The sequence below is a fragment of the Sander lucioperca genome, chromosome 22 (genome assembly GCF_008315115.2).
Source record: "Sander lucioperca isolate FBNREF2018 chromosome 22, SLUC_FBN_1.2, whole genome shotgun sequence".
In the NCBI taxonomy this organism is placed as follows: domain Eukaryota; kingdom Metazoa; phylum Chordata; class Actinopteri; order Perciformes; family Percidae; genus Sander; species Sander lucioperca.
This window is the reverse complement of record NC_050194.1, coordinates 28,117,578-28,142,001: the sequence shown is the minus strand read 5'-3', so window position 1 is coordinate 28,142,001 and position 24,424 is coordinate 28,117,578. Positions and strand designations below refer to the sequence as shown.

Here is a 24,424-nt window from a genome sequence, read left to right as displayed (position 1 = left end):
CCTAGCTGGTCGTCTAGGCGTCAGCTAATGGGGATCCTTATAATAAATACAAATACAAATGATGCACTCATTCACGCCTGGCCCACACACACACACACACACACACACACACACTTTTACACAATGGTTCCCTCTCAAACTGACACATTTGCTGGCAAATCCCATCACAGAGCCAGTAAACGTGCACACTCATAATAAATGTATGAATGTACACTTGGAAGCAGCCAGGCAAGCTGAACACACACTGTCCGACACATGTGTCAAGGAACCTTGCCCTAGATTCTCAAGGAACAATCTTGTGTTACATCTCTGGTGTCGCTAGCATTTGTCAAGGCTGCACAAAAGTCCCACAGGCCGGCATGTGCAGCACTGCAGAGACAACGTATCAGACTCAGGTGGACAGCATACACACGCCTACATTATTTGGTGACCTTTGTGCTGAATGCTTCTGTATTTCCCCACTTTAGTAGCTAAGGGGTTTTGTAAAGCCATATTTATATTTTGCTGCACACAAAAAAAAAAAGATTAAAACCTGGTTTTAGACACAAAAAAAACAGAACTAACAAAAGCCACTCATTTCTGGTTGAACCCATAAACCAAGTGGAAGAAAGAAAGGACAATCACAAATTAAAAATCTGAATTGCCTAATTGTATTACTTATTATATCAGACAATATATTAAGGTCTCAACCTTATCATCCATTTGCTTTTTAGATCTAGGAGATGCCTATACAGTTGGAATTGTCACAAGGTTTTCTCTGCATATATAAAATCACCTTTTTTATTTTTTTATTTTAGATTGTCAACTGTTTTGACAAAATAACACAAACGCTTTAAAATATAATGTAGCCTAACTAGGGATGTTAATAATTAACCAGTCAACCGTTAACCAACAATAATAATTTGGACCCATTAACCCTCAGGGGCCTAAGCCATTTTTTCCAATCTTTGGGTCGCTTGGTTTCCTTGTGTAATAGTGCTTATATAACCTTAACCATGTAATGCACAATCAAGTAAGACATCATTTGTTTTCAGGACAAGCTTGGCTAGCAGGTTATGTACTGTATATGACAGGAATGTCCCATGAAGAATTTATATTATATGACTATAAAGACAAGAGAAAAAACTGAGCGGAAATTGAATCTCACAGAAATGTTTGGAATCACACAGAGACCAAAAATGAACACTGAATACTTTTGGCTTTTGAAAACTGTTCTCCCTTATCTTGGCAATCAGGGGAAACAAACACAAATACAAATTACTAACACAAATAAAAAACTATTTCATTTCTATCCCAGAAAAGTCCATACGCTTTTATCCAAAAAATGAGTTGTGCCATCTCCAAAAACACCTCCTACAATGCTATCCAGATGCGCAAATAAGAATCTACGCATTATTTTTTACATTTACTCTGTTATGTTATTATTTCAGCTTGTTTATTCCACTAACACAGTCAGGAAAGTGGCAGCATCTTCAACATTGCAGATGCCGGCTGCCATAAAACACCAAAGAAGAAGAAGCTAGTCAAGATGACAGGGGGTATAAGTAAATGTATACCTTTTCATACTAAAAGATGAATAAATGGCCGATCAGTTGTGGATTTACTGTTATGGAATCATTGTGCAAAGCTTCTGAAAAGACACTGCTGTTCAAGGCTGGATTACAAAGTTTCTGGAAGGCCGACTGTCCTCTTTAGAAAGGCCCAGGGGTTAGCTTTCATGCCAAACTATCAGAACGACGCTAGCTTGAAGTGATGCAGAGATATCGAACATAACATAACTTGATTTATGGATTCATCATTATGGATTTCTTGTACAAAGACATTGTAGTTTAAGGCTGGACTAAAATTATGTGGTGGAGTCATGCCCTCAGTGGACAGCTGCGGTCTTGTGTCAGTCATGCAGACGCAAAAGCGGTTCCAGGACAGTGGCTATATGTGTTCACGACAATGCATGCAACATCGTGGCTGTGCGACTGGTGCAAGTCCGCAGCTGTCTGCAGACGCGGAATGCAGAAAGTATGTCCAAACCTCCAGGATGGGTGAACTGGGACTCGGTTACCTGCTTGATGGTTAATGATCGGTTAACAAGGGTCGGCTATTGGTCAGCAAAAAATAAATCCAAATTAGTATCCCTAAGCCTACTGTAGTCTTACATTGCCAGACCTTCATCCAGAGCGCTGCGTAGAAAGGTCTGGCTAGTCCACACAGCATTCCAGGATGGGAGAAAAACGTGCTCTGGTTTATTGACATTTGTTGAACCAATCACAATCATCTTGGGCGGTGCTAAGCGCCGGACAGAGCCACGGTGCCTCTGCAAAATAGCCTCGGGAAGGAACTTGTTTTGGTGAAAAATATGTACATCCAAAAGTAGTTTTAGTCGTGCAACAGAAAACTCAGATTGGACAGATAGTCTAGCTAGCTGTCTGGATTTACCCTGCAGAGATCTGAGGAGCAGTTAACCATAGTCCTCACAAATCCACCAGAGGTTAGAACACCAACACAAAGAAAGTGGAAGGTAACGGACATCCGGCTGAAAAGAGGGACATCCGGCAGAATTTCCGGCGGCACCGGAGCAATCCCGAAAATGGAACATCATTGATATAGACTACCCTAAGCCTAACAAAAGAGAAGAGTAAAATTCGGAGAGATGACTTTGTTTACATAGTGCAGCTTTTCAGAGGCAACTGTGCAGTAGGAGAAAATGTAACGATGTACTGCTATAATGTCAACAGAAACTTTGGACTTCACACACGACTACATACATACACACAAATGCACAAACATACAAATAGCAAATACACACATCACATTTCAGAGTGCATTGTGGTCTTTTCACTAGTTCTAAGTTCATACGACAGCGTTTACATATGACACACGTAATTCTTAAAAAAAGCCCTTTGGACAAAATTCCGTCAAAATGGTTTCGGGTCAGATTGAATAGAGTATACATGGACTGCATTGGTGCTAGGAGCGTCGCAATTAATCATTGCATCGATGCGGACCTGGACGATTCTGCATCGATGCAGTGACAGACCATAATTGATTATTGCCTACTGATGTTACTTGTTGATTTTCCGCTCGCTGCTCTTTTTGTGTCTGTTGTCTGCTGTGTTCAGACTCCGCTACATTCAGGAAGTCTCTGTTTTTAAGAGCAGATACAATAAAAAGGGCAGTTCCTATATAAATATGACTGCTTGAATTTGTTGATGAAAACCATGTGTAGCAATATACAGTACAGTATAATGATATTGAGGAGGTGACGCATTGTGATGCATCAGGATATCCAATCGATTTGAATTGTTGACAGGAACATCGTAATCAAATTGAATCGTGAGACCAGTGAAGATTCACACTAATGATAGACCGATTTTATCGGCTGGCCGATATATCAGGCCAATATTTGCGTTTTCACGTGTTTTGGCATCGGCCGATACGCGGCTGCTGCGTTCGCCGATAGTTTTTTTTCCTGCATTATTTACAGACAGGCGTCCACAGGCAGCTCTGTGTTGCTGGAGACGCTGCAGTTCACGTGCAGACCATGCACAGCCCCTCCCCCACTAGCACCATGGCAGTCTTAAATTACAAATCAAGCACTTTATTTCAATGGCTACAAGATGATTGCAGAAGTGACAGTGATCTATGTTTTTGTTTATTATTTTTAAAGAAGTGGCAGAGCAGATTCCGAAAACAAATCCAATGTGGCAGGGTTTACATTTTTATTATGTAAATTGAGGGAGCAAAAGCAGTTTCGGCTCCAAATATCGGCTCAAGAAAATCGGCAGCCTGTATCGGTCATCAGCTAAGGCTGATGAAAAAATAAATCAGTATCGGCACTAAAAAATCCATATCGGTCGATCCCTAATTCACACCCCTAATTGGTGCATGTCTTTTACATCTTAAAAAGTATGCTAAATGACATGCTTAGCTCAGGTTACACTTAAGACATTTAAGTTACAAAGTAACACCGAAATTCAACAACCAACTGGAGTAGGATCTGAAAAGAAAGCCTGTCTACCTAATAGTGGATAGGTTGAGTAGTAAGGTACAGTGAACTCTCTGGCTGTAGGGTGTTGGGAATATCCCTCCTTATATATCAATGACAGCTCTGGCTTCATTAGGCTTAATGTAGACTTAAAATGAAGAAATGAAGCGCAGGCCAAGTCTTAACTGCCTTTAACTGATCAAACAGAGATTAAACCGAAATCACAGTTTGGATTGAGCCACCACAATGCTTCTCTCTCTCCATTCACAAGCCTCATGACACAGCAGGACTACATAAAAGGTGTGTGTGAGTATGTGTGACTGTTGCGAGCTCACTCACTCCCAACACACTTTTGTTTCAAGGTGTGTCATGCTGGAGCTTTGTTCCAGTCTCTTTTATTTTCTCTGTCTCTCTCCAACACAAGAAGAGACCAACCAGTGAATGAGCGCATGTGTGTGCACAGACAGTTGCAGTCCACATGTGGCTTTTATTTTCTGAGAAATATAAGAGGGCACAGTAGAGAGCTGAGGAGAGGCACTTTGCTGTCGGACTGACAGGAAGGTGAGGTGACGGCTGAGTCTGACAAGCTGACTGACTGCTCAAACAGAAATATTAATTCTATACCATCACGTAGGGCTAATAGAGCCATTAAGTGCTTGACAAAACATTTTGGAGAAAAAAAAAGAAATATATATATATATATATATATATATATATATTTTGTCTGAAGTTGCTTTAGACTAACCACTGGGGGGAAAAAAATCTGAAAATACTTTTATTTATCTTATTCTGACCATCGCGGTCTTTCTCTCTCGCACCGGAGATACACTGCAGTCAGCAGTTCAGTGTGGTCGTTGGCTCTCTCTCGCTCTCTCTCTCGCTCTCTGATAACTTTGAATGCACCTCGAGGTTTACCAGTTTACCAGTAAAAGCTACATTTAGTCCCGTCTGTTTTGTTTTTCCAACAACAGCAGTGACCACCACCTAGACTAGAAATCTAGACCACCCTCCCACCTCTCCGTTGGCTTGCGAGCTGGAAAAACCAAACTCTAGTCAGGCCAATCACATCATGTATAGAGTCGGTGGGCGGGCTTAACATAAGGATGGCAGAGTTGCGACGGTTCCGTGTGAATTCCCCGCTAATTGAAAACAAAGAAGATGGCTGCTGCTGCTGGTGAACAGCGGTCTTTGGAATCGGCTTTGGCCGCGACTCTGGAAGACTTGGAGTTAAGCACTGAAGTCATTCTTAAAAAAGGTTGAAAGGTTAAAAAAGATGTGTTCGGAGTTTTGCCGACCAGATACTGCAACATTTTTTTTTTTTTTTAAGATGATTTTGGGCTTTTCCGCCTTTAATGGACGGTGAGAAAGGGCAGAGAGGGGGAAGACATGCATGAAACTGTCACAGGTCGGAGTCGAACTCTGGACCTCTGCGTCGAGGCATAAACCTCTAAATATATGTGTGCCTGCTCTACCCACTGATCCAACCCTGCCACGGATACGGCAAAAGTTTAACTAGCGTTGCTCTGGTTGGTTGTAGCGCTATCCTATTGCATGCAGAGGGAATTTGAAAGACAACCGTTTATCCCACCCCTTGGATTGAGCCCTGCCAATGGTGAGTTCCCAGACCCAACATCTTGATGTGGGTCTGGCTTGTCAGGCTAGTGACCACCAGTGCTAGTTTGTGTCTTTTAGCTCATAGCTTTAGCAGCAGACTGTTGTACGTCCCGCTGTTGGAATCCTCTCCAGTGAAATACAGACACACTTTTACACTGTTTAGCCTGTTCAGCATTTTAACCATGTTTAATCCAGTTACTACTGTAGCTAATGGTAGGCTAACGTTACCTGTTGTCAAGTGTAACGTGTTATTAGTGTTTACTAGCGTGACATGCAGCGATGCTTCTGTAGCCTTTAACATCTGTTTCGGAGCATCAAATAACACGTCTCCTAGTTATGATAGAAAGCTGGATACATATATATGCAATCACAACAGCTGTGTGGGAGCAGGTTATTAAAAATGCTTTGGGATGTGGTGATAACACACACCATTTAAGACAGGACAGAGCGCTGGTGACGGGAAGGAATGACGACTGTGACATTGACTACATTTACAGGTGCACAAGTATCCTGGTCTTAATTTGTATCCCGTTTTTAATCATATTTGGGATATGGCATTTACATGGAACATGAAAAACCCATTCATATCGCTGTATAAATAATCATAACACTATCCAGGTTTCAGGGTGGGTCGTGATTTCTCACCATTTCAGCCACTAAATTCTGTACCTACATTAGGGCTTTGACGCCGAACTTCGATATTCGAATATAATTTGAATATTAAAAAAAATATTGATATTGGAACGAATATTAGGCAGCCCTTAATATTCGAATTTCGAACCTGTTATGGGCATTATTTTTTTGTAAATGTGTTTGCTTGTATACCTTGTTTTCAATTCAGACTCCGAGGCTTTTTCACGCATTTCAAAATGTAACTACACGTCGCGGCGACACTCGGCCATGGCTTGGTAGCGCATTTCCCCCGACTCATTTCCTGGTTCTCCTTCTCCATAAACAACGTAACATCAAGGAGAGGGTTAACTTCTCCTGCTCCGGATGTCTCACCGTGGTCAGAAAGAACAGAGGAGACACTTTGTTTCTCTCACTAAGACTATAGAGTCGCTACTCGCTCTGAAGCTACTGGTAATCACCGTCACTCTCTCACAACACACACTCCTCAGACACACACACACACACTCCTCAGACACACACACACACACAAACACACACACACACACACACACACACACACACACACACACACACACACACACACACACACACACACACACACACACGCGGCTCGACGCACACAGCAGCGCAAAAGTATGAACATCAGACCACTTACGTAGGCTACGGTGAAATATCCGACCTTCCTGTTGAAAGCATATTGTTTGTGTTTAATCCAGGGTCTGACTTTTAATTTTTTTAAAAACAGTGGTGGCAGTGTGTTCTTCTTCTGACAACATCATTGCACGCCTACTGACTGATACACTGCCCCCTGGTGGACAGAACATATACCAAGTTTGATACCAATATAAGCCTTACTGAAGGCATTTAATGGTCAAAATATTATTAATAAATATTCAAATATATTCGAATATTAATATTCATAAACAAACGAACTTCGAATATGATTTTTGGGCAAAAGTCAAAGCCCTAACCTACATAGAATGTTAATAAGGTGTTACGACGCGGTAGCCTGGTTTCTATCTCAAAACCAAGATATGGTCCAATCAATGTTTCTGAAACCAGAAAACTCCAAAGAAACACGGTCATAACCACGATACTAGTGCACATGTAAATGCGCTCTGTGTGTTAACACTTTAGAGGTATAATACCTATTTTGAGAAAAATTGTCAATTAATAGAGTAGACAATCTACATAAAATTAATCTGCAACAATTTTGATAAATTAATAATCATTAAAGTTGTGTATTAAGGCAAGCTTCTTAGCTGTAGTAAATTGCTGCTTTTCTATGTTCAAATTGTTGTTAATTGAATATATTTGGGTTTTGGGCTATTGGTTGGACAGGATGAGTGAGTTGAAGACTGAAATGTTATAAGTTAAACAATGAAATTAATCTAAAAAAAACAATCATGAATGAAAATACTAGACAAAAAGAGAGAAACAGACAGAAACAGAGAGTGCTGACAATGAGAGGATGAGTTCTTTGCGAGGGAATCTTGCCTCTCTCAGGTAACAAGAGTTAACTTGTTTAATTGCAGTTTGAATTCCAGCTGAGACACGTCAAATACCAAGTCTACTCACACCACTGTTGAAGCCGTATACAGTGCAGTATTCAGCAGCCCAAGCACTGTGTAGGTACGGCAGCCTTCTTAATCTTTTTTTTTTTTTAGATTTTATTTGGCATTTTAGGCCTTTATCCAATGGGACAGCTTAAACATGAAAGGAGAGAGAGAGCGGAAATGACCCAGGCCGCTGTGGTTCTTGTGATATTAGGCAATATCTAGGTTATTTTGTAAGATAAATATTTAAAGAAGAATTCAGAATCTTAGAAGATAAAATTGTGATTCTAACATGAATCAATTTTTTCCAACACCCCTAGAAATGATGTAGGATTTCCATTAAAAGGTTATAAGGTGACCTGCCAATACAATCACAAAATACAGCATGTTTTTATTTCACCTACTCTATCTGTGCACTAAAAATCCTCGATCCAAAATGATTGGCCTCGAAGCTTTGTTTAATTAATGTTACCAACGTTGTATCGCTCACGGTGTTTCCGCACGGAGGATTATTACTGTCGCACACCAGGCTGACGCTGCTGTCGACACATGCCATGATGATGATTACAAAATGAAGAAAGAGCGTAAGGAGCTAAGAGAAGAGACAGGCTGGAGAAAACGACAGAAAGTGTCCAAAGTTTGGAATCAGTTCAAACATAATTAAAACGAAAACTCTGTACAGTGTGTCTACTGCAAAATGGAACTAGTTTACCACAACGATGGCACGACGTCAATGCTTCAGCATCTCAACAGAAAACATACAGTCTGACTTAATCATCCATTCCACAAAGAGGAGCCGACAAAAGTAAATCGTATCGTATGGACGATGAAACTACACCAAACACAACAACTACCAAAATCAAAGACAAGAAAATACGTAGTGGTGACCACAATCTGATCTAAAGAGCCGGAAAAACAGCTGACTGTTGCGCACCATTTTCTCTCCCTCTCTCTCTTCATGGAGAAACAGCTGATCAACGATCTACTAGCAGAAGTGTGACAGAGCTGTGTAGCACTGTAATCAAATATATAAATGAAAATAGGTTGAGTATAACTAATACTTACATATAGGCCTATATACAGATCAGTCTCAGGTTGAAACTTAAGGTAATGTTTATGTATTATTGCATGTTTAATGTATGCCTTAGTTTGAGGTTGTTATTGAATTTCAGAAAATGTTTTCTTTAAAAACAATGTAATATGGCACTTCAATGCACTTAATGTGTTTAGTTTTTGGAGAGATGATATTGTAAACAATGTAGGCAATAAAAATGTTGCTTTTTCCGAAAATTAAACCAAACTATTGTATATTATTGCTCTTCAATAAAACAAAAGTATTTCTTATCCGATTACTCGATTAATCGATGGAATAATCGGTAGAATACTCGATTACTAAAATAATCGATAGCTGCAGCTAGGGTTGCACGATATTGAAAAAATGTGATATTGCGATATCGATAATGAATATTGCGATATCGATATTAATTTCGATATTTTTGAACTTACCAAAGTTATGGGAAAACGCATCAAAATAGATTTATAACAAATAAAACAAGTTTTCTTACAACACAAGGTTTATTTCAACTGACAGTCATATTGGACTGGTCCAACATGTGTCCACAGAACAGGACATGTTTTACTGGTTGGACAGTATAAAATAAATAAAGAGCATGTCTATAGAACAGGACATGTTGTACTGGTTGTATATACACGACTACAGTATAAAAAACAATGCAATGCACATCTGTTGGCTTAAAACCAAAGTATTTCCAAGCTACCGAGGAGGAGGCATTACCCTACAGTCACATTAGCTACAAGAGACAGCTATCATTCATTTTCAATGGGAGTGGCCATTTGGTCACGAGCGACTGCCAATCAGAGTGAAGGCAGCGTGAGGGCAGCGTGACGTATGTCAGTGGCTCAAGTCGAAGAAAATAATTCAAGATGCCGGACAACGCTTCAGGACATCGTATTTATGTATATATCTGATATGTTTGGCATTTAATCTCATATATTGTGTTACTTTTATCGAGAAATAAATACTTTTAAATCCAAAAACATCGTTCTTGTGACTTAACAATACCTCTGAAGTAACTTTTAAGACGTGGTTTAAGGTAGCACCGGAGAATTTCTGTTTACTGTTGCCAAGCAACCAGGGGTAGCACGCCCAGGACCACCCACAAGCGAGTGCATGTCGCTCTCTTTTGTAGCTAATACTTTTGGCCTCTAAAGTTTCTTTTCAATCTGTTATTTCGTCGTCTCCCAGAGCAAACTCATTTTCTTACTTTTGTGTTCTTTTTGCTCCACTCTTTGCTCTCTCTTTAGCTCCTTTCTTTTCTTTCGCTTCGCTTTATGGTTCTGCGGAGGCTCCACGGTGTGTGCGTCGAGCATGTGGGTGTGTATGGGTGTGTGTGGTAGAGCGAAGAAAAAAGGTGAGAGAGTGACGGCAATTTTCTTCGGAGCGAGTAGTGACCGTAGAGTGTTAGTGAGAGAAACTTAAGTGTCTCCTCTGTTCTTTCTGACCACGGTGGAAAATCTGTAGCAGGAAAAGTTAACCCTCTCCTTGATTTCATGTTGTTTATGGAGAAGGAGTCGGGGGAAATACAACGCTACCAAATGATGTGTATTTTTCGAGAGGTGCATCAAAGAGTATAGACGTAACAAGAGGAGAAACTCAATGGAACTGCAGCTCCGCCATCTTGGACTGAATGTAACACAACGTTCTATTGAGTTTCTCCTCTTGTTGCTTCTATACTCATTGGGTACATGTCGGGCGGGATGCAACGCAAACAAAATATCGCTTAATTATCGCGAGACTTTCGGTATAATATCGCGCAACGTGATATGCATATTGAGTCGATATATTGTGCACCCCTAGCTGCAGCCCTAATATACACACTGATAGCATTACTCACAAGCTGCATATGAAGGCTATGCAATTCAATACACTGGTTCATTAGCAGTTTCATGTTGTCATAGTTTAAGCTAGGTTGCAGGACTGAACTAGAGTTCCAATATTTCAAGAGTAACAGTATATAGTCAAACAACTGTTCTGCGTTATTGTAGATGATTTGGGGTATGTATGTACTGTACTTTTAAACCTGCATTAGCAATAAACAATTGAAATATTATATAATAATACACATAGCAAAATTGTCTCTGGTATACAGTGATGACTGTAAAGTTACTGATTTAAGTGTAACTTTGCCTTGGCCAAGTTATTTGATTTCTCTGTTTGCATTTCTTTGACAGGGTGAAGTTGAGTCAGGAAACCCACAGAAACCAATTTTGTCCCACACTGGCTTCAGTCAACAATCATTCCACTGTTTCATTCTTACACCAAACAGTGCCATCATTTCACTGGTCTGCCATATAAAGTGCTATTACACTCTTTATGTGAGTATTTCATTCTAAACCATATGACAGCATTCTCTTCCACTCTATATGGCAGCGTTCTATTCTACTCTATATGGCAGCGTTCTATTCTACTCTATATGGCAGCGTTCTATTCTACTCTATATGGCAGCGTTCTATTCTACTCTATATGACAGCGTTCTATTCCACTCTATATGGCAGCGTTCTATTCCACTGTATATGACAGCATTCTATTCTACTCTATATGGCAGCGTTCTATTCCACTGTATATGACAGCATTCTATATGGCAGCATTCTATTCCACTGTATATGACAGCATTCTATTCCACTCTATATGACAGCGTTCTATTCTACTCTATATGGCAGCGTTCTATTCTACTCTATATGGCAGCGTTCTATTCTACTCTATATGGCAGCGTTCTATTCCACTCTATATGACAGCGTTCTATTCCACTCTATATGACAGCGTTCTATTCCACTGTATATGGCAGCATTCTATTCCACTCTATATGGCAGCATTCTATTCCACTCTATATGACAGCATTCTATTCCACTCTATATGACAGCGTTCTATTCCACTGTATATGACAGCGTTCTATTCCACTCTATATGACAGCGTTCTATTCCACTCTATATGACAGCGTTCTATTCCACTCTATATGACAGCGTTCTATTCTACTCTATATGGCAGCGTTCTATTCCACTCTATATGGCAGCGTTCTATTCCACTCTATATGGCAGCGTTCTATTCTACTCTATATGGCAGCGTTCTATTCCACTCTATATGGCAGCGTTCTATTCTACTCTATATGGCAGCGTTCTATTCCACTCTATATGACAGCGTTCTATTCCACTCTATATGACAGCGTTCTATTCCACTCTATATGACAGCATTCTATTCCACTGTATATGACAGCATTCTATTCCACTGTATATGACAGCGTTCTATTCCACTCTATATGACAGCGTTCTATTCCACTCTATATGACAGCGTTCTATTCCACTCTATATGACAGCGTTCTATTCCACTCTATATGACAGCGTTCTATTCCACTCTATATGACAGCGTTCTATTCCACTCTATATGGCAGCGTTCTATTCCACTCTATATGACAGCGTTCTATTCCACTCTATATGACAGCGTTCTATTCCACTCTATATGACAGCGTTCTATTCCACTGTATATGACAGCATTCTATTCCACTGTATATGACAGCATTCTATTCCACTGTATATGACAGCGTTCTATTCCACTCTATATGGCAGCGTTCTATTCTACTCTATATGACAGCATTCTATTCCACTCTATATGACAGCGTTCTATTCCACTCTATACGACTGTATTCTATGACGATATTTCACTCTACAGTACCTATTTGGTAGTCAAGACAGTAAATGCTGTGTAGTCACTTAATACAGAAGTAATCATATTTATATATTACACGTTTCTACACCATCTGTACTCAATTTTATTATGTTCTAATACCATGCGTAAGGTAGTCCAGGTGAATCCCCCCTCTAAATAAATTCAGCCAAGTTCAGTTGGTGGAATCAGATAAATCATATGTCTTTAGTATGTTTATTCTGTCTGGAGTTCCTTTCTTTCCTCTGGCTCTGTGCTGCTGTATTGTGCTGTAATCCAGGGCTGAAGGAGTTAAGTTCTGTGCAGTGGGTGAACTCAAAGGAACTGGCGTTCACGTGGCTAAGCCACTGTTGCTATGGGAGAGAGGCCAGACAGAGGAGAAAAAAAATCTCTCTCTCTCTCTCTCTCTCTCTCTCTCTCTCTCTCTCTCTCTCTCTCTCTCTCTCTCTCTCTCTCCTCTCTCTCTCTCTCTCTCTCTCTCTCTCTCTCTCTCTCTCTCTCTCTCTCTCTCTCTCTCTCTCTCTCTCTCTCTCTCTCTCTCTCTCTCTCTCTCTCTCTCTCTCTCTCTCTCTCTCTCTCTCTCTCTCTCATAGCCTGGCTGGAAAACCAAACGACTAATGAAGAGTACACAGCTCTCCGTCTCCTTCTCTTCATTTTTCAAATAACATTCACTCTCTCTTTTACTTCAGCCCTCTAAAACATTTCTCCCTCCTTCCCTTCATCTGCCCAACTCTCTCTCACTCCATCTCTCTCCATCCGTCTCTCTCTCTCTCTCTGTGTGTAATATCAGAAAGCCAGTGAGTCATACACCAACAGCACAATGCCAGATAGGTGTGTGCATTTCAGGTAGGTGGAGGGATTTGGATATGTTTAGAAACATGAGGGAGACTGCTTTCTGTCTTAAATTCACCTGTTTCTTTCTTCTTTCTTTTTTGGGGAGTGGGGGAGATAAATGATGGTGCCTGTGTTTTCTTGTTACTGCTGTTATCGCTCTGGGCCACAGAATATTCCAGTGTGTGTTTCAGTCCTTTTGAATCCTACCATTAAAGTCAAGACCAATTCAAAGAACAAATGAAAGAGACCAAGCTGAGAAAAGAAGCATACATATGACCAAATATAGCTACTAAAAGCAGTATAAATATAGTAATGTATATGAGATAAGAAAATAAAAACCAGGACACTCATTGTTAAAGAACATGAAGCTCTGTTCAGTAAATCAGATATGATGCCGAGTGTACAGCTATCTCTCCTCTGAATTCCTCTAATAGGTCCGGAACTGCATAAAATAAAACAAGCAATAGTGCAATAGCTTCTAGGACTGGTACCAACAGATATTTGCGTTATCATTTAAACTCCAAAATTTCTTTTATCGATCAATTATTTGTTTAGTGAAACATGGCTATCACAGATTGTCCAACTAACAGTCCACACAAGCCAAAGAAAGTTCATTTACTGTCATATATGACATAAAAAGGCAGTAAATCCATACATTTGATAAGCTGGAACCAGCAAATGTCTGGCATTTTTGCTTGAAAATCACTGAAACAATGAATGAGAATAAATGCCAATTCATTATTTTCTTTCAAATAATTACAATTGATCAACTAACTGTTTCAGCTCTAGTAGTTTCTTATTAATAAATGTATCTAGCATAAAAGTTACAGTATGTGAGTGGAAGTATATACCGTCATTGACCTTTACAATTAAAGGTGATTCCAACCATGAAAGGCAACAACAGCATGGCATATTTAAACATAAGAACAAGGAAGAATTGAAAAAGAATTTATTTTATCCTTGGGACTTCATAAAGGCGGTGTGGTTATGTTTACAATGCCTGGTAATACACATTATCCAGTTAGTCCAATGGATGTGAAAGCACATCCTGGGGCAGGACAGGGGAGATCAGGAGCAGACAGGAAATGAGAGAACAGGTCAGAGTGGACTGAAACAGGACAGGACAGGGAGATCATGACAACAGAGAATACAACCAGACAGGACAGCCGAGAGGGAAACAACAGAAAAGGACAGGGACTGGGCTAAAGCTAAGGGGGATTAGTAGCAATGACACAGCTCATCCGACAATCTAAGGCTTTGTTCAGACTGCCAGCCCAAATGAAGAAGTGTTTTTGCCAAATAAATAAATGAAAAGCATGTTGAAATTGGTAATGCTTACCCTCCCCGTACCAAAAACTTACCGAACTGAACCGAAACCCCCCAAACCGTGTAACGTTACTTGAGCCGTGCTATAACGCTTTAAAGTGCCCATATTATGAAAAAATCACTTTTTCTGGGATTTGGGGTGTTATGTTGTGTCTCTGGTGCTTCCACACACATACAAACTTTGAAAAAAATCCACCCATGCTGTTTAGAGTGAGATACAGTTTCTGAATGTGTCCTGCCTTCAGTCTCTGGGTGAGCTGTTCAAAATCAGCACAGCTTGTGACGTCACAAGCCGAAACGAGCAGGCTAACCGCAACCATTAGCTCGTAGCGTTAGCATGCTAACGCTATGGCTAACGCTAGCATGCTAACGCTAGCATGCTACCTCGTTCTCAATAGCAAAGCACTACTACAACACACACAAGTTCACCATAATCTACAAAAGAACTACTTCCATGTGCGCCCTCATTTAGAAGTCTCACAGCTAATCCTAAATTAAACCATGTAAACCTATTCTGGTACAACCTTAAAATACAATTATGAACCTGAAAATGAGCATAATATGGCTGCTTTAATTTCCCCTCCAGTTGACATTTCAGGAACACAGTTAATCCCAAACTGTATTTTTCTTACAGAGGAACAACAAATGTACCGAACTGAACCAAAAACTGTGACCCCAGAACCGTGATACAAACCAAACCGTTCCACCCTGGGTAGGACTCGGTTCCAACTTGGAATGGTTTCAAAAATTACGATTCCAGTGGAATTGTTTCTTTATTGGAATCATTCGGAAAATTTGGTTTCGAATCCAATCTGTTCCAAATTTTAAATGCAAAGGTTTTGGTTTCTGTAGCGGCCACCGTAATTCCAGGCGCTTGTTGTGTTGCAGCCATGGAGCACAGTAAGATGCATTCTAGTGAGGCATTATTTTATGTTGAAAAAGTCTGATAAAACTGTAAATCACCACTGAATCAAAATAAAATGTTCCCTTTTATCTGTGAAATAAACATTTGACCCATTTCAACTCCACCCCTCAAAGAACCGGAATCGAAAGGTGTAGGAATTGGAATCAAACCGATTCCCAACCCTAACCCCTAGCCTGTTGTCATTCATCCCGTTGTAGTGTCCCACTGGCACAGAATGAATTGATGCTGACAAGATTAAGTGTACTACATTTCAGTGTCAACTGGTGTCAGTGAGGTCTGCAGACAGACAGGTAGGGCAACATTCCATCGGCGCCGGCTTTCTCCAACAAGGTAAGTGACGATTACAGGTTCACCTCAGGGGGCGGAAAGCAAGACACTTTAGTCAGCCTGTGTCCCAATCCCAGAAATAAGCAAAATATAAAACAGCAGTAGGTGAGATTTCGTCTTCTACTCAGAAGAAAAGATACAGCCAAACTAGATGGACACGCATGAACTACAGTTGCTCGATCCATTTGGAAGATGTTCCATCTTCCAAATGGATCCTCATTACTGGCTATAGCATAATAGCTTCCCTCACATTCTTTTGTAAAACAGTCTCGTTAGAGGGCCGGGACAGTATTCCCTGACAGCAGTGTTCGAAAAATACACAGGACAGCTCTGGGTCCAAGATACGACCTGGACTGACATGGTTCACATTCATTCAATGGAGCTTAGCAAAGGACATTTATAAAAAGTAGGACTTAGTGGTAGTAGTTATAAGTGTCCAATGGTGGTTTTAACCATATACTAGAGGCTGTCCATCCCAACAAGAGTACACATTTGGAAGAAATACCAAATATCTGTAAATGTTAGACAGAAAGTGCCAGTTTCAGTCTAAATATCGCAATAGTGGGCTTCACAACCATACCGTATTTTATCAGCTCCTCAAACCACCAGCTATCTCAAATGAAGGACGCATTGGTGTGATGGAGAACCAGGTGCAGTAAAACAAGCTCAGGTTTTTTTCCATATACAGGACACAGACACGGTTAGTCTGGGCTGTTTTCTCGCTGAATGTTTTACTACAAAGACTATCTTTTTACTGTTGAGGAGAGCCAACATACAGTTCAGCATAGTTAGCACTTGTAATGCCTCTCTTTTATCAGTAATGATTATCACATGCAGTATCAGTGTTCAATCTGACAAAGCCATCCAACAGTTTCTGTTTTGTTCAGTGTGCACTGACATCATTTCAGGCTGTAAAAGATAACTTACTGTAATCTCCTTATCTCCTCAGACATCAGCATTAACCCTTGCTACACCTGAGTGAAAGGACCACTTTAGAGTACAGCATTAAAGTACTGGTCTTATGATTTTTAAGGGGAAAAACATGGTGACCGAAGCAACTGTCAGATTTCACCTAAATTCTAAACACAAATCATCTAAACATTTGCTGACTGGTCACTATGTATCTGACTGGACTGAAATCCATTCTTGAGTGCTTGCTTTCTCAAATTTCAAATTCTTGTTGCAAAGGGAAAACTGAGGTCATGAGATACAGTCAGTTTACGTGAGGCCAGTTTAATACCATTTTGTGTTCAGAATTGTCATAAATTAAGGTATTGTGTATTGATTTAAACATTTCCCCTATAAAGTATATGGAAAATAAGCTGTAGAATTCCCCATTAAGTCAAAATGTAAGACCAACAAAGACCACAATCTTTCTACAACTGAGATCCAGTAGGTGGTCAGTGTGAAACATTTTACAATCTTCTGGTGCTTGGCAGTTAGTTATTTTGGTTCTGATCAAGTTCCATGGGTGTTCTTTTGTCAGTTTTCTAAATAGATATAATGTATTTTTAGCATTATATGCCTCTAAAATACAAATTCCATCGGAGCCTTGCGATGAGAATATAAGTAGTGTTGCACAGTACGCCATTCAGGTCTGACATGGTCCTGCAGGAAACCACAGCAGCTGTCGAGTAGTAGAGCCTAATGTATTCCCAGGGTTATCTGGGAAGCCTGCAAGTCTATAGGAGACTTTATGCCAGCCGTATGTAGCAGTGTGTGTGTGTGTGTGTGTGTGTGTGTGTGTGTGTGTGTGTGTTTTTTTAAAGAGATGGGGGAGGGGTACAGCCAGCAATCCAGCCAGCCCGTCCTGGCTTCAGATTACATTTTGTTTCCTTAGGCACCAGAAAACAAACCACTAACACTCTGAGTATCCAGTTACTGCGCTGCCCAAACACCGCATAACCTGGACGTCACATAGCAGTACTGCAGCTTACTGTGCAAATATCAACTTGATAAATAAAGACACATCATGACACCATAGACTGCTTTCATTTGCCACTGAAATTCATTATAACAGCTTCTGTAATAATGAACAAGCAACTGAGCGTGTGACGAGTGTCTGTAGTTGTCAGCACAAAGACATACTGCACTGTGAACCATTAGATACATAAACATTAAAACATACCTGAAGGTTACTCAGTGAAAATAAACCTCCTTGTAAATGCATTTGGTCGATGCATTATGTATCTAGACCTGTTGATATGTCTATAACACCTTTCACCAAGCCTGTTCAAGGCGGGAATGTTGTGCCGTTATTCCACCTCGCCGTTCTGTATGAAAGGTATAGACACTAAAATCACATACTGGGGCAACATTATGCTGGCGTTGTTTGGTTCACTGTAAAAAAAGAAAAGTCTACTTAATGGCAGATCTTCTTTACAGCAGTATTGTGGAATCTGTGTAAAAGAGGCTTACGTTAAGGCTGACTGTGCAAGATCAATAAACCACCATATTCTCATATACTTAATGCAGTACAATGTCAATCCTCATTGTTCTTCGCATTTCTAGGTATATAATAGAAGTGCCTCCACTCACTATTGTGAACATCAGGGATTTAAGGGGTTAATGATCCGCTAACTCACATCAAGAATTTTGACTGATTAATACTATCAGTTAAAACAATATTATTAAAACAAAAATAAAAAAGGAAATAAAATATGTTTTTTGTATTGTAAAAGAAAATTAGCCTGTACAATATATTTCTTAACTGCTAGCCATCTTGCTAATATTACCTTTGCACTAGCGAGTTGCGTTTTAAGCTCCTGCTAAGCTCGTGGCTCTCTGCAGGACAATGCTCACAGCGGAGAGCTACGCGACGCATAAAACTATATCGATGAGGACCGGCGGGTTGAATCGTCCGTCCCGCACACAGAGTATGCCATGGAAGACACACAGCGGAGAACCTCGCAGGTGGACATGGTGGAGACGGGCTCTGACATATGCTCCACGGACAGCTGCGGAATTGTGTCGGTCGCACGGATGGGCAAGTGGTTTCAGGAAAGGGGCTGCATATGCCCACGACAATGCAAGCGAAATTGTGGCTGCGCGACCAGTACTGTACAAGTCCGCGGCTGTCCACAGATGCGGAGCAGAGAATGTATGCCGAGCGTCCTAGACGGCTGAACTGGGACTCTGTTGCCTGCTTGTGGGTTTATGATTGATTGATGAGGGTCGAATATCATCCCTAGTGAACACTAAATTCACAATATCACAATTTGCCCTGCAAATAGTTAAAAGGTAATGTCCATTCTCTATTGGAACAAATGGAATAGCCAAATCCATGTGATGGTACATATCTGTAACGGCCCTTCTGAAGCATCTACGTTAGAAGGTAAAAGCCTCTCTCCTGCCATGTTTACTCTCTGTGTCTCTGGTTCGTGTTTGTACTCTAAACAATGCTGCTATTCACGACCCAAAACACACTCACACACAGCTTAATCAAGTTCCTAAGCTGGCTGAAGTGCAGCACTGCAACAACTACTGTATGCATGGATTCTGTATGTGGAAGGTTCTTCCCCGGTCACAGCCTGTCATTTTCTGCTGATTAGCCACACAGAGATGAACCTCAGGGCACAACCCTAAAAACAAACTAGCAGCACCGCTACTGTACGCACACACACACACACACACACACACACACACACACACACACACACACACACACACACACACACACACACGGTGGACTGTAATGGAAAACAAAGGCTCCTATAGGCAATGTCCAGCCTGCCCTGCTCTTTCCATTCATTGTGAATCCAGATGAGTGTGGCAGTTTTATACCAGGGTTCTGCTGCTGAGCTGTTTTTCAGCTTGTGTCCCTCAAGTCCCACCAAAAACCAAGTGTCTGCGAGGGGATTACGATGCTGTTCAGATGCTCCGTATTTCCCTCTGTGGGTTACTGCTGCACAGATTCTCAGCTCTCTTGTCTATCAGTCTCTGTTGTTGCCATTTGAACTCTGTCATGTAGTTTTCTGTTTTCAGTGTGAGACTGTCCCTGCAGTGCCAATACTGGGCCACTGTATAGGAATTTACAATACCATTAATGGAGTAGTATATTTTAATATTTGGGGGCTTATTCTGAACTTTTTCTAATGCCAGGACCCAAAAGAGAAATGTATTCTTCTTCCTTAAGAGCTGAGCTAATTGAATGCATTGTCATGTTTATCAGGTAAAGAGCACTCAAACAATGAGAAACCAAATGAATGAGCGAACAACTGAATGACTTGCTAAATAAACTAATAAATATTAGTGGTAACATTTAGCTCAAATGTACAGTCAACAAAACTGGTCTCTAAACCTTACATACTATTTGTTCAATATCTTTAATAAGCAGCATGAACATATAAAATATAAAAACAGAACTGAGCCTGAACCCACTGCTGCATAATATCAGAGATACATTATATCATATTTATTAATTGGTTATGAGCTCATTGTGTAATGTGGACTAAGGGTTAGACTATAAGGCAGTGCATTTATGGCTTGCTACTGAGCACATAGAATATCGCAAAATAATGAATGGTTGATTTGTATAAACAGTTAAGCAGCCCACAGTTATTACTCCAGTGACTCTGTATAACATCCACTGCAATTACTGCCATTATATATCCTATACTCAGAATTGGCGCTAAAGAAATTAAGCAAACTGCATCAGTTATACTAACATTATTTTCATTGTTTAGCCCACATTGGCTCTAAGCCAGTCAAACTGGTTTAATCTACTGCTTCCCTAACCACAAATACACCATTTAATATGTTAAATTATCTGACATAATAATAATAATAATAATAATAATAATAGCCTACCACATACAGCTATCATTGCTTTGCTTAAAAAGTTGTAAAGAAATGTCAAATCATATTAGACTCGGGCTGTAACTAGGCTAAAAACTGTTTTCATTATCTATAAATCTGACGATTATTTTCTCAATTAATTCATTCATTATTTGGTTCATGAAACGTCCAAAAATAGTGAAATCTGCTTATTACAGATACACACATTATTTCACAGAGATCAAAGTGCCGAGCTAATTAAACATATTGTAGGTTTACCAGGTGGAGAGCACTCAGCAAACGAGGTCTTGGTTTGTGAGCTAATAACTGCAGCGGTCTAAACCTCTCAAGTAATCAGTTCACTATCATTTCAGACAAGGAGGAGCAAATACTTCTCACATGTTTCTTTTAATCCAGGGTTGTAAAAGACTTAGGTGCACTTATTTTGCAAGGGGGGGTTAGGGGTCCTCGCTCAAGGAAATTTAACATTTTTCAATTTAAAAAAAAATGCAATTTTACATCATCTTGGACCATTATTATTACCATATCTGTGACTAAAACACTGGAAAAGCTAGAGCAGATAATAGATGAATAACACTCAAAATGCTTAAAGACAAAACTTGATAAAGAAGTCCACTGGACACCGACTACAATCATTAGATCTGATGAAAGTCATTTAGTTACATTCATCGGATTAGGTGCTGCCCAAAACGGTTTGGGTGCTGCACCTAAGCCTTACAATGGCAGGGAAAACCCTGTAATCTGATGATCAATTGACTGCTTCAGCTCTATATTAAAAGGTTTCGATATTTCAGAATAGTGTGTTGAGTTAAATGAGTATACCCAAGAATTGAAATGTTATACCAACCAGTGGGATGGATAACCCTTGATTTAGCCGAACAGATTTTATATATTTGGTGCTTAATGGCTGGTTGTCTGAGACTGATCTCTACATCAATTTATATTCATACATATTCATTTATATCGACTGCTTTTGTAAATTGCATTATTTTTCCACCAAGATAATAGCTATGAACCAATAAGTGGGGAGCCGTTGCTAACCCAGTATACTCCTGCATTAAAGGGTGTAACTTTGGTTTGAGAAATGGGGGGGACACAAAACAATAATTAAGTTGACCATATTGATAAATAATGACAGAAAGAATAGTACTAAACTATGCATAAGAAAAAGATGTCTTACTTTCTTTATTGCTTAAAATAGGGGGCAATCACCAAGACTTATAAATAAAATAATAACAAACTAATTTGAAAGTGGGGAGGGACGCAAACGGGATTTTGAATATCCACAGTGGAAATTATGCCCTAGCCTGCACTACTGGCCTATCTGACCACGTACACTTGACAAAAGGCCTGACAGCTTGGCTTGACACACTTCTTCTAATCTAATCTCCAATCCTTCTCCACTGTATTCACTCAGCTAGTTAAGCCCCTTGCTAATGAGAATGTGCCCCATTGTGTGGAATTAAACCAGAACACTACTCACGGCCTAAATCACATCACACACAAGGACCAATTCTACAACGGAATCAGGAAACTGAGAGCATGTTTGTTGTGCGTAACAAGTACATGCAATATGCTGCGTAGATGACGGAGCATGCAATTACACATGAGAGAACTGTTTAGCTTTGACACTGTGTGGAATGGAATTATGTCACCTCACTGTTCCTGTCAAAAATAGAAAGACAACTTTGACATAAACGCATTAGTGAAGTGCAGAATAACCTAGAGCTATGAAGCAGTGAAACCTGGAATGTATACATCTCATTAAAGCACCATGAGTAGTCAATGACATGTGAAACTAAGAAGGACCTGTGACATGTATGCTGGCCTAAATGTATTATTTAAAATAGCCTACACATATGAACACAAGAACTGAACTACCACCGATGACTCTCAAATTAAATCACACAAAAAAATAACCCTAAAAGAGACCTATAACCATAATATGATAGTAACCGATAGGAGTAATAGCTGATGACTTATGGTCTTCACGAAATAGCACATATGTACACTAAATAATCAAATCAGAACAGTGTTGGGGTTTGGCCAGTAATCTGCAGAGGGGCAGATAGAAGGATTCTGTGAACAAAAGAAACGGGGAACAGGCACACTGTACAGTGAGGCAGAACTATGTATTTGCCAGCCAAGGGCTTGTCAGGGCAAATATTTCATTGTTTGCTGGTTTTGGCATGTTTACCCATTATGAAAAGCTCTTTTTAAGGAGGGGGGAAATGCAGACCAATATATCGCCCATATTTTTTATCAGTCTCCCTGTCTGCCTACTGACTGCATTAAGAAAGCAATTATTACACCTCAAACAGGATATACGTCTGCTCCTGAAAAGCTCCACAAGTGACAACATGGAGTTGTCTTAAAATTGTAGACAATATTTTATATGAATACAAACTGCCTATTGTTCAGCCTGCAGCAAGCCAGTTTTGTGTTTTTACAAGTCCCAGCATTCCTGCCTCCCTGTCCAAGTCGGAGGGGTTGTTGTCCGCCAGAAAAATACGGGCAGAGGGGACTTTATGGTCGTTTATCACGCTCAAATAATGTGGATTGTGACCAATAACCACGAGATTATATGGATTAGCTCAACGTGAAGGCAGCAACGCGGGGTAAATCTAGAAAGCGAACCATACCTCCGTCAGCTGATTTGCAGTATACAGCAGATTATAGCATTTAGCTGCTCGGGACTCAAATTCCTACACATGCGTTTAGAAATGTAGCCGCTCTCAGGGGATAAGACGATATCAGCTCAAATTCCAGGTGTTGCTTGTTGACAAATGGATTCTTTTGAAATTAACGCTTTACATTATCCCTTATGACTTGAAGGCAGTGTAACGCTACCTGTATGGAGCCCACTGTGGTTGAACCATTCTTAGCACTTACTAAATATGAAAACAGGGAGGCTTGTCTTAGCCACAGTAAGCTAAATGATTTACAAATGAAAAAGTCTGAAGATTTTTAAGTAAATAAGCAGTGTCTGGACCAGCGCGAGCTGCTTGCTTTCCATAACCCCCTACTGGTAGTCTGCCTCCCAAGCTAAGTGGCCGAAATAACTAGACAAACTTATACACGCAACAATGATAAATATTTTGGCGAAAGAATGTTAAGACCAGCGGTATACTCATTGGTCCAAAGAGCCATAATAACTAAGAGAAAGCCACAACATAATTTTCGCCTGGCAAGCCTACAACATTGCCTCGCTGGCTAGCCACCAACCACAGAGATTTTCCCATTTGCTTTGCATGTAACAAACCAAAGATGAGGACAAAGTCAGCGTTTCCCTTACCGTCAGGTCGGGATTGTCGCTGTCACGATGATTAACGGCTCGTATGACCCCGGACCTCCACGGCCACCGACCGAAGTCGCCGATTTCAGGCGGCTCGTCCCCGCTGACACAGAGGAACCGCTTCCCGACCAGCTCCGGGCGAGCCTCGACTGCCATGGCGCTATGCTGGTCAAAACCCCCCCTCGAAAAAACTTCCCAACAACGACGCCCTTACAGACCTGTCACTTACGACATTAAACCAGTTCTAAAGAATCCAACAATAGAAAGAAAATAAAAAAGGAAAATATATAGTAACTAAACGCTGAAAACCCGACCCGGGGGATTTAAATGTGTAGCAGTCTCCACCCGCTCAAGCGTCAGTCTCTTTTCTCTCAGCATAAAAAAACGGTGGAACACT

The 24,424-nt window shown here is 40.4% G+C and overlaps 1 protein-coding gene across 4 annotated transcripts in view; it reads right to left on the bottom strand.

Annotated features, from left to right (window-relative positions):
- jmjd1cb (jumonji domain containing 1Cb) overlaps nt 1–24,421 on the bottom strand; it is a 144,342-nt gene extending 119,921 nt beyond the window's left edge. For 2 of the 4 annotated variants that reach the window (XM_031324023.2, XM_031324025.2), the window contains exon 1: nt 24,028–24,421. In XM_031324023.2, coding sequence (XP_031179883.1) covers nt 24,028–24,183 — 156 coding nt within the window. In that variant the 5' untranslated portion in view covers nt 24,184–24,421. The remainder of the gene's footprint in view (nt 1–24,027) is intronic. The other 2 variants (XM_035997939.1, XM_031324024.2) reach the window with 1 other exon arrangement.
- Nucleotides 24,422–24,424: the final 3 nt, after the last annotated feature.